The 12,051-nt window shown below is 47.1% G+C and overlaps 1 protein-coding gene across 1 annotated transcript in view; it reads right to left on the bottom strand.

Annotated features, from left to right (window-relative positions):
* LOC118221335 (cAMP-dependent protein kinase catalytic subunit alpha) overlaps positions 1-10,973 on the bottom strand; it is a 29,418-nt gene extending 18,445 nt beyond the window's left edge. Inside the window, exons 1-2 of the mRNA XM_035406309.1 lie at positions 10,334-10,973; positions 118-179 (exon numbers count right to left, since the gene is read on the bottom strand). Coding sequence (XP_035262200.1) covers positions 118-179; positions 10,334-10,379 — 108 coding nt within the window. The 5' untranslated portion in view covers positions 10,380-10,973. The remainder of the gene's footprint in view (positions 1-117; positions 180-10,333) is intronic.
* Positions 10,974-12,051: the final 1,078 nt, after the last annotated feature.

Genomic DNA, 12,051 nt, shown 5'->3' with positions numbered 1-12,051 from the left:
GCACGCTCAAGCTCATGTACACACACACACACACACACGCTCAAGCTCATGTACACACAAACATTCACACACACGCATGCTCACGTGAATGCACAGTCACACCTTTTCCTCACTCACCTGTGCAGGGATTTCCCATTTCTTCAGGAAATCTTCTTTGGCTTTTGCAAGAAACTCCTTCACTGTAAGCAAAAGAGAGAAAAAGAGGGAAAGAGAGAGTGAGGGGGAGAGAAGAGAGGGAGAGGAAGACAGGGACAGGAAGAGGGAGAAAGGTCAATGTTTATATTTATCGCAGACAGACGTCCAGACGTGTGGGTGTGTGCATGTTTGCGTGTGTGTGCGTGCATATGTGAGAGTGTGTGTGTGTGGTGTGTATATATGTGTGTGTTCATGCGTGCGTGTGCGAGAGTTATGTGTGCGTGTGTGCGCATGTGAGTTTGTGTTGAATCGACAGTCATGATGTCCAGTACATATGATTCAATACGGGACAGAACTGGTGCAAAAAAAAAAAACAATCAATAGATCTGTGTTCTGATAGAGAGAGAGAGAGAGCGCTTGTGTGTTCACACAGCATATAAATATGACCGTAAATAATTTTTATTTGAAATGGCCAAATTCACACATATCATGGGTACAAACAGTAAGCCCATTTGTCAGTGACACTATAACTAAATGGTGAAAATGCTTGTTAGCCCATAACATATTAGTGAGCATTAACTTTGCTGTGTGTGTGTGCGCGTGTGAGTGAGTGAGAGAGAAAGAGAGAAACTTGGTCATACATTGTAACTGATTCCTAGTAGTAGTAGCTTTGTAGGCAACAGCTCAACTGAAACTACATGTTCCATCATGCTTTGCAAGTCATCAATGAGCAAGTGAACCCGGGCAGAGGGTAGCATAACCTTATTGCATCCACTCAATCCGTTTCACAAGAATTTTTAGTGGTGCTAAAACCATAACCATGCGATCATGTGAACCACTTGTAGGCTCTACCTTTGGGACACATGGGGGTTAGTGTGTGTGCGCATGCATGCGTGTGTGTGTGTGGGCGTGCATGTGTCTCTGTGCAGATAACCTGGTAACCATGGTAGTTTTAGTCTGCTGTAGATTTGAAACCAGGGTTCTTTGAGTCTACCCTAAATACGGGTCCCCTGGAGCAGGGGTACCAAAACTGTGGGACGAGCCCCACTGGCCATGCAAGGGGCCGAGTCGGGTCCCGAGATTACAAAAATAATCGTCTGCTGCAAATTGCACCACCTATATCCAACACTACCCGTTACACGTCCTGTTACAATCCGTTCAAAATGCCCATATTTTATTCACGTTGTGCAATACTGAACAAGTGGAAGAGTCAAAAAGGGGGTCTGTTCACATAAGTGGGTCATGAGCTCAGAATGTATGTGAACCGCCTCTTACGAGATCACCCAAGAAGAAGGACTTTGCTGCTCTTTCCACATGCAGACTCCATGCGCTACTGTGAATTCACGCGGTGGACTTCCACTGGAACTCAGAGAACCGAAGGTCTGAGGACACCGTCCAGGGCCTGCATTCACACCCTATCTCAGAGCTGGATCCAGGATCAGCTGTGTATTTCAGCTCAAAACTGATAAGACTGGGATGTGGCCAGGAAGAACACTGACCCCAGACCAGCTGCTAGATGCTTCACGAATGTGGATTCGACGGGATATTTTCAGGCCCGTACAGTCCCTGTGAACAAACGCGGCCTGTTTCCCGCCCTTCATCCAGATCCCCTTCTTCCTCCGCTCGGTCATACCACAGCAGGACACCTGAGTAGACTCCGCCGTAACCCCACCCTAACTCCACCCCCCACTCACTGTTTCTCAGAAATGCACAGGAAAAAAATAAAAGCTTTACAGCAAAGAAAAACACGCCACTGGCCAGACAAAATGCTTTACAGCACAGGCAAAATGTTTTACAAAAAACAAAATGCTTTACAACACGGCAAAAAAAATGTTTTATCAAAAACAAAAACCTTTACAGCACAGTCAAAACGCTTTAAGGCAAACAAAATTCTTTACAGCACAGAGAAAATGTTTTACAGCACAGTCGTTCCTAATCCAGTCCCCAATAAGCCCCACGCCGGACCCCTCTCCTCCTCACACCCCCCATCCACAATCCCCACCTGCATACAAGCTGCAGCAACACAGACTAGCACCAGCACGAGAGGAGAGGGGACTCATTAGTGTTTCACTGTTACACTCTGCTCTTTCTCCATCTCTCTCCCTCACACACACCGACACCGAAACACACACACACACACACACACAAGCACGCCCGCACACTTCTCTGTACTGTTGTCACCTGTTTGTGCTAGGCTGTTCTATGGGTCAAGGGCCCACCAGCAGGAATGCTGGGTCAGAATTAGGGATGCAGGATAACATTAGCCTCAAAGCTGATAGCAAGTTCAAACTCATCGACCTGACGCATCAACCCGACCCATCAACCCAACGCATCAACCCAACGCATCAACCCGACCCATCAACCCAACACGTCAACCCGCCGCATCAACCCAATGCATCAACCTGATGGTGGCCGATATGCTGATGTAACACGTGCCAGAGCCAGTGTACTGGATAGACCACTGAAGGTGTGAATTAAGTGAAAATTCCATGCTCAATAAGAAGCCCAATTATAGCCATCTAAAACTTGTATTTAGAGTTTCTTCTGAATTTACTGGGGGGGGCCCGTTTGATTAAAAACTTCACTTGTCCCATTAGCTGTGCTGTTAAAAGCATTGTAATTCCATACTGGAGCATGTGTGGGTCAACACCAAGGGGTCTGCAACCCTGTTGCAGTTGCAGTGCAAGGGGGGTTGATCAATCAGGCGAGGAATTACAGAGTCATCTCATCTCCTCTTAGTGGAAGATGCAGCTGAAGGCAGCAGGCTCCGGGGCCCTCCAGCACCTGGACAGAAAGGTCAGGCGGGACGTATGCGCGTGTGAAGCCCTGTCCTGCACAGAGAGACTGTGCATGACGGGCTTCACCATCAAACGAGCCCCGGCCCTGGCGAGGGGGCGAGGGGATGGTGGGGGGGGGAATTGATTCATCGACCCTCCCCCAACCCTAATTACCCCCCCCCCCCCGTGCACGGTTCACACACAGCTGGTCTGAAAGGACGCGGTTCAATGTTTCCGGCGACACATTAATCCGTCAGGCTCCGCCCCCTCGCCCCCCAAAACTTCAACATCATCACGAGTGAAAAAAAAATTTTTTAACTGAACTGGGCAGATGAGTTGTTTTCAAAGAGGTGTTAAATAGTGGCAGATAAGACAGACTTTGTGGTCCGTAAGAACAATCCTTTTCTTCTCAACAATACACACTTCTACATTCATACGAATGCATGCGCAAAGAAACGTTCACACCAGGCTACAGAAATGCACCATCCACACACACACACACAAACACCCTACACAAAAAATGCACTTTATCTTCAAGGTCACAGGTCACACCCGTGTGCAAGGTTTCACACACACACACACACATGCACACACAGGCTTTCAGCCGATTGGTCTCTCTCTTTCTCTCACACACACACACACGCTCACACACAAACACACATGCACGTACGCTCACACGCGCAGCAGAACAGGCTTACCGTCATGAACAGGTAGCAGGGCCTCTGGCCCTGCAGTAAATGGCCCTTCATGGGCCTTAGAATCCTCCCTCTTCCCAGCATGCCTCCTGGAGCTCTTCCTGTCACACATGAACCCTGGAGACGTGGATCTCAGCTGACCTCTCAGAGCACGGGTATGCCCAACAGTGCTGCCGATTACCCACAAGCCTCTGCTCTCTCTCTCTTTCCACCTCGCTGTCGCTCTATCTCTCTGCTCTCTCTCTGTCTCTCGCTGTTACTCTCTCTCTCGACTTTCCCTCACTTTCCTCTTTCACCTCTTTTTCCCTTTCCACCCATTGCTCACGCAATGCCCCGCCCCCCTCTCTCTCTCTGATATTATTAAACACACAGATCAATCTGAACTAAGAGAAACCCTGCAGCAATGTTTACCCTGGAAACAGAGCCTGCCCCATCTCTCATCACTCACACACACACACACACACACACACACACACTCTCTCTCCATGACTCACTCCTTCTTCCTCTCTCCATCATTACTTACTCACACTCCTTCTCTATCTCCCTCATCACTCTCTCTTAGTTTACCAAATCTTTCTCTCTCAGTCAATCAGCCATTCACACATTTTCTCTCTCAGTCCATCACTTGCTCTCCATTTCTCTCCATCACTCACTCTCTCTCACTCTATTGATCTGAGCTGGGATACTGCAGCCACGGCCAGAGGGGCCCACCATGAACGACACATAGGACCTGATTCGCCAAGACCTTCAGCACGTGCAAAACCTTCTAGCGCACACAAAACCAAGAACATGACCAGTGACTGGTCATGGTCCTTGTTTTGCACCAATCATTGATCGTTTCATTAGTTTTCCATGTGCTAGAAGGTTTTGGACATGCTGAAGGTCCAAGTAAATCAGGCCCATAGTGTTTTTAGATGCAAAGCACATGGGCATGGGCATGGGCATGGCTTGTCTGTCTGTCGGTCTCTTGCTCGCTCACTCACTCACGTTTAGCGGGCAGAAGATTCTCCACAAGGGAGAGCTAGTAACGCACAAGGCGCTTCACATCAATGACACTGCGTGGCCTTTTTTAAAAGATGAGAGTCACCCTCAAACTGAGACAGAGTGGGACAGACGGAGAGAGTGAGATCCTGCAGGGAGCTGGGAGTAGACCAAAGAACACGCTCCTTTAATCTCGAACAAAAAGCAGTCACACACCTGTACCTGCTGGCGTTTATCACACACGCACCTGACAACAAGCCCACAAATTAAATTGAATTAAATGAATTTACGCCCAAAAAACCGATTCATTTTAGGTATTCTGACGCCAGTTCCAGTTAGGAAACCTTCAGATGTTCTACTGTACTCCTGTCACTTTTTTCTGAATGAAATTGGGCTATAAAGGTAGCCTATATCTGAAAAGGTCTCAATCTAGGCTTCATTTTCTTGTCTTTAATGCTCAAGTGTTCACACAGGTGAATTGTGTAGCAATTCTATAGGAAAGCAGGTAATTCTAGCTCGTAGGATTTCTATTACAGAAGCGTTACCCACAATGCATCTCTTTTGGGGACAAGTATAATGTAATGGAGCTCAGAACACAGCTGGGGGTGCTCACCTCTCACCACGGTTTTGGCGGCTCCTGAACCATCCCGCTTCAAGTCAATTCACTCAAATACTCAAAACTCCAGTGTCATAATGGATGTTCAAAGTTTTCCCCTTGACGCTGTTTCAATTATCAAAACTAAGTCAGTGTTCTAGAACTTAGTTGCTTTCAGTTACCAGCCGTGATTGTGACATCAGCTTTAGAATGGTCAGTTAAGAACATTCTAATCACACATTTGTGATCTTACAGCTTAAAGGGTTAATGTCGTTCTCCACTCTCTCCACTCACCCCCTCCGCCCGTTTCCCAACAACGTGCAACTGCACTCTAGGTTCTTCCTGTTTGTGCTGCTGTCCTGTGTGACCTATCTGAGCCACCATGTCATTGGCTGCTTGTTTACATTCCAGCAACTTTATTGGTCACACTCATCACCCTCGCGATTGGAAGGCTGAGCTGGTCCGAGGCCCATCCCTCATCTAAAGTGACACTGGCCCTTTAAGAAAAACCACGGACACGACCAACCAGCACCCATGACATAAGATAGGGGAACAGAACCCACGGACGTATTTATTGAGTCAAACCCACCCACTCACTCATCCACCCACCCACCCACCCACCCACACACACAGGCACACGGACACACAAGCTCACACACTCACACCCACAGACCATGTCTACTCGAACAGACAAACTGAGATCCAGGCCAGACACACTCAGAGAGGCAAGGGACCCAGAGCACAACACACAAATGAGCAAAACACAAACACAGCCTTTTGCGCTCCACTGAAACGGTACAAACCAAACCAGGGAACAGAAGTGAGAGATTTAGAGCTACCTAATTATCCACAAGCACCAAATGTTGATCAATAAAGCATTTTTACTGCTATAGCAGGGGCTGCCTTTAACGGTGTTCTTATTCAGAATTTTTATTATTATTTAATAATTTACAGGTATTAACAACTGAGAACAGGCTAGGAGAGAACTCTTCTCAATAAGCATTTTAACCCTTTAATGTGTAAGATCACAAATATGTGATTAGAATGTTCTTAACTGAACATTCTAATGCTGATGTCACAATCACGGCTGGTAACTGAAAGCAGTGGAGTTCTAGAACTTTGGGGGGAAAAAAAACGTACTCTTCAAAGGGTTAAGGCTGCTCAGTCCCTGAAGAGAAAGGGTAACACTCACTGACTACGCATTCATATATAACGGATACTAAAACATTATTTAAAAAAAAATATATAGGCCACATTTTACTATATTCATAATGTAAAATCACAAAAAACCAACAGTACTTCACGACAGGGATGAAGAGCAATGCACATTTAAACTCTGGACCCAGCTTGGAGTCTCACCTCTCCCTCTCACAGTAGAGCGATGGATCTTCCTGGGACTGGCAGCAAGCACCCCAAAAATCTGGGCATGGAAGGAGCGTGCCATCAACTAGCGATAACGGCGGTATCCCAGCCGCCAACAGGAAGAGAAATCCAAAAGCCTTCTACACCGATTTTATGGCAGGGGACGGGGGGAGACTATGCACGAAGAAGCAGAGAGAGCTACCTGGTCAAGGGAGGGCCGGGTCACGTTTAAAAAAATTTTTAAAACCCACCCCACACGAGAGACCGAGGGACGCTAACACTCCCATTGGCAGCCCAAACCCCTGATTCAACCCAGAATAAACTGTATCGTGGAGAACATCGCGGATGCTTCATTTCCTGTCCCAGACCCTCCGCTTCCTGTGGGACCTCTGCCTTGTGACACGCCCAAGATTCCAGTCGAACAGGAAGTGGGGTCTATGCGCTCACCATCAGGGTACACAAGGGTTAGCGAAAGCAACACCCACAAACCCAAACATACACACACATCACATGCACATGCATGCACACACACAAACCAAAACACAGACACACACACACACACACTCACAAACCCAAACACACACACACGTTGAATGTCACTAGTTACAAATTTGGAACAAAGCTGGAGACTCTCAATGCTGACGATAGTTTTGAGAATCTGAATAGGTCCAGTAAAACTCACAACTGTAGAAACAAATGAATTACTGTAAAATAACAATCATAATAATGTTTACATTAATATTTAATCTAATGTATGAATTAATTTTATTAATTAATCTAACTGGGGCATAACAAAGTTCCAAACCATAGCCAGATAAGTGTGCTCCCCTGATCCTTAGAAGCCCCACAACCATAAGAGCTCTACGATATCAAGCGTTCCAGCATAGTACAGTAGTGCCGACTCAAGCACTTTGAGAGCCAATGGTAATAGTCTTCTCCATAAAAGCCAATTCAAACAAAAGAAACCAGGTGTGGGGCTGTACGTGTAATTACTCAGCTTTAATCGACCAATTAAGTGCCGAGTAACAAGGAAAACCTGCAGAACCTGTGACACTCCACGGGTGGGAATGGATGCCGCTGGTGTAGTGTCACCTGCCGCGCTGCGCCGCGCCGCAGCTTCCCGTGGCGCCACCGTCCCGCTGCGGGTGCGGTGATAAGCACCTGGTATGCGCACCGGGACATCCTGTTCGGCAGCCCAGCGCATCAGCTCACCCGCGCACGGCGGAGGCCGGCCAATCCGCGCAGAATACGCACGGGCCCGGTCAAGTTCCCGAAACCGCCGCGCATTCTTTAACGCCACCGCCCTCAGGGGACGACAGAGGCCCAGTAACACGGGCTCAATTATGAACTGGAAAATTCCCATTACATTCCATTAGGATTTTTCCAATTTGTGGCTTCGATTTCAGTTGATGCCCTGATTTGACTGAACTGAAGTCCCAACTCTGGCTGCAACATAAGACATTTTCTTTCTGCACATTTTTTGTGGTAGTAGTAGATGTGACTAAATATCACAGACAAGAAACTGAATTCCCAGTAAGGGCTACAAGGCATAGCAAGCGAAAGTTTACATTCTAACAAAGACAAAAACACAAACTCCGGCACAAGTACACAAACACAAGGGTGCGCACGCACACACAGAGGCAGGTGATAAGCATATGGCCCGACAGGTGTTCATCTCATGTAGAAGCAGGGCATACCTGAAAATAGGCCTACCTGTTGTACAAAGAAAATACTGTTATCATCTGAGCCATGAGTCTGTGACTCATGGATGGAACTCTCTCTCCATCCAGTAGTCACAGAACCCCTCTCTCTCTGTCCATCCATGAGCCACAGAACCTCTCTCTCTCCATCCAAGAGTCACAGAAACTGTCTCTCTCCATCCATGAGTCACAGAACCCCTCTCCCTCCATCCAGTAGTCACAGAACCTCTCTCTCTCTCCATCCAGTAGTCACAGAACCTCTCTCTCCCCATACATGAGTCACAGAACCTCTCTCTCCACCCATGAGCCACAGAAACTCTTTCTCTCCATCCAAGAGTCACAGAATCTCTCTCTCTCTCTATTGCAGAGTCACAGAACCTCTCTTGCTTCATCCAAGAGTCACAGAAACTCTCTCTCTCCAACCCAGTCACAGAACCTCTCTCCCCATCCATGAATCACAGAACCTCTCTCTCTCTCCATCCAAGAGTCACAGAAACTCTCTCTCTCTCCATCCCAGAGTCACAGAACCTCTCTCTCTCCGTTCAGTAGTAGTTCAGAATGGCGCAATTATTCCCCTTACTCCTAAACACATGATTTAGACATATTATTAAGCCAATAATATCTTTATAATTTTCATCAGGATCTGTAATGGCTGATTGTGTACAGCAAATGTAGAGATACAGAAACCACACTGGGGGATGGAAACTAATGTATATTGGTGTTTTGAATGCATTTGTGTGTTTTCTGTAGTGACAGATGAATTAGGCCTACTTAAAACTTAAAACACAGGACTCACAACATAATAAAAATGCCTCCAACACTGCAGTTATGCTGCTCTCAGAACGTTTAAGACCCAAATTGCTTCAAAGACTAAACATGTTCAGCCGCATCTGACACACAAAATGAGAGGACAAGCACAAAAAAGGTCCTGTCAAATAGGTTTTCCCAAATAATTTCCAGATGATCAACTCAAAAGTCGTTTGTCTGTTAAAAGATCACCTCTCTCTCCCAGCCAAATTCCCACATTTGGCTCACCTTTGAGTGTGTGCGTGTGTGTCAGTCAGTCTTGTCTGTCAGTGTTTCTACAATTCCCTCTTGAAAACGTCCACTGTGGAGTGCCATCAAACACCGACCAAATCACCCTGAGAGTTTATCTGAGCACAGCGTTTCATCCAACGGGCGGGAGGACACCTCCAGAAATTTCACAAGCCAGTTTTAGCAACGAGAAGACGTAGCAGCCATGTGCAACATTAACATGGGCATTTTGCACTACTGCAACGGAGAATCTTGGACTGGAAAGTGCAGTACGTTGCCATGGGACGACCGGGCGCTGTTTGACAGCTGCTGTCTCTCGCTGGCTCAACTGTGAGAGTAAGCACATGTGTCTGCCAATAAGGAGACTACCACAAACAGCGAGTACATAAAATACTACTTTTAAAAACCCACTGAGACAAAAAAGCCACTGCTGGACACTGGAAAGTGGGTGGGTGGCATTGAGAACTGACAGACGAGGAACCGGGGCTTAGCCAACTCTGGGCCTCCGTGCAAGTTGTTTGCTTAGCTAACGTTAGCTCAGCAAGTCAATTCCTCGCTTGCCAACATGAAAAACAAACCATTTCAATAAGGGTCCCGACAAACTCCATAGAATTACTTTTTCGGGAACCGTACGCATTTTTTTCTCGAGCAATCAAATGGCCATTTGTACCTATCTAACCCGCGACGCTAGCTAACGTTACCCGACTGTTGCAAGCCATATGATAAGCTACCTAGCGTTAGCATACTGTCATGCCATATTTAGCTAGCTAGTTCCCAAACGACACCACTGGCCATTGGCATACAACGTTATTATAGTTGTTTAGCAAGCTTGACGTTACATGCAAAGTTATCATATCATAAATCAAAATATTACCAGGCAATGTGAATGAAATGCTTGCGGTCAAAATATTTTTCAAGGCGTTAGTCAGCCTTAGGGCTGCATAGTGCTGCATCCATGATTCATCAGTGTCTGTGAGTAATTAATGTACGAGAATATAGCTATCAAGCGCAACATGGCTAGTACTAGCATCAACATAAAGCCAAGCCACCTACCGCTTTCCATGTCGCTGCCCTTCTTGGCGGTGGGCGCGTTGCCCATGTCTGCAGGCCAGGTGGCTAGTTAGCGAAGGGCGATCCTGCACACAAGTTCTCCCTCTTGCAGCGTACACTTCACGAACCTTGCAGGACTTGTTCGGCTCAATGGATGTGTTTTTTTCAGTTGGTTCTTTGGTAGCTAGCCGGCCAGCTAGCTCCACGTCTGGAAATAGATGTATTCCCTTATAGCCTTCCGATTTTTTCCTTTCGTCGATGTGAAAAGACAAGAATAATCCGCGATGTAAGCAGCGGGTGCATTAGCAATCTCCCCTGGCTTCTCGAGCAGTTCCCCTGCTCCCCCGGGCCGAGTCCGATATTGTCGATCCCGATTCGGATCTCCTGTCTCCACTCCTGTCCTTCCTCGCAGCCCCCGCGGAGGCCCCCCGGCTCTCCGTTTTGTTGGATCACAAGAATCCTGTTCAGACTGTTTCGAGTGCCCACAGCTCCAGCTGGGTCATACACCCCTTTCCCTTCCCAGAACAAGTTCCGAAAACATTCACAAATCCGGCACCGATTAGAATTAGCCCAAATCAACAGACCCCCCTTAATCCTCAGTATGAGGCAGACGGAACTCCGACTGCAGGGGTCCCACCCTTGCACTTACACCATTGGTGAATTCAAACATGACAGACAGCAATGAACTGCATGCAGTCACGCCTCCTTTTTCCTTATGTAGTTTTGGTTGGCTCGGCATGTATGCTTTTTCTGTAATTTACCTAGAAACCGTCCCATTTAGCGAATTTACATTGGTTGTCAAAGAAACGCCTGAAGACGACATGGCCTCGCTAACCCCTCCCGCCTGTGTAATCTGTGATTGGCCGAGTGACGTCAACGACAGCCTATTTTTAGAAGGCAGGTGGATACACTACGACTAGAATGTTAAATTGGGCACTAGTCTGCAAATGGTCAGTCAATTCAGTGGCTGATGAAATGCTGCCCGCAAATAAATTTCGCGGGAAAAATGCAGATTACCTATATACCCTAACTAGCTACATGCCATAGAAAATACAGATGAAATCAGAGTACTTCACGTGTCAAGTCATTTAAAATGAATCCAATACAGCTAGATGCATTTTGATTAGCATCTCGTGGTCAAAACTGACGGCCACTGCAATCATCAAGTGGATGCACTGGCCTTATTAGTTCAATCTCGCAGATATAAAGACTATCTAATGCACAACCACCACACACACTGCGACCAAAACATCCTGACTTCTCCCTTACAATTTAGATATTTAGCATATGGTGTTAGCCAAAAGCAGCTTACTGAAGGTTGCATTTAAGAAAATCACCCCTAAAGCTATAGCTATCCTTATTGTTGTGCCACAAGACCCACTGCCCCTCAACAGCCCCCTCCCCGACTTGTGCACTCTGATTTTACATTGCCAATAATTTCCCACATGATCTCTGCCTTACCGACTCGTACGTTGACGCACCTGTATATTACAGTGGGACAAGCCACTGTCTAGCACTAATGTAGCCAGCCAAGGCAGTCTAATGCACAAGCAAGAATGGGGAGAACGTGAGGAAAACCAAGACAGCAAAAGGGACAGACTGCATATGGAAGGATGAAGGAGGGCAGAGGGACGAGTGATTTGAGGTGCCTTTGTTCCACCCCCCACCCCCCCCCCAGCCCGAGCTGCACACAAAGACCTCTACTCCTGTGCCTGCCTCTG

This window comes from Anguilla anguilla, chromosome 2 (genome assembly GCF_013347855.1).
Source record: "Anguilla anguilla isolate fAngAng1 chromosome 2, fAngAng1.pri, whole genome shotgun sequence".
In the NCBI taxonomy this organism is placed as follows: Eukaryota; Metazoa; Chordata; class Actinopteri; order Anguilliformes; family Anguillidae; genus Anguilla; species Anguilla anguilla.
Note: the sequence above shows the minus strand (reverse complement) of the source record. Positions and strands in the feature narration are given on the sequence as shown.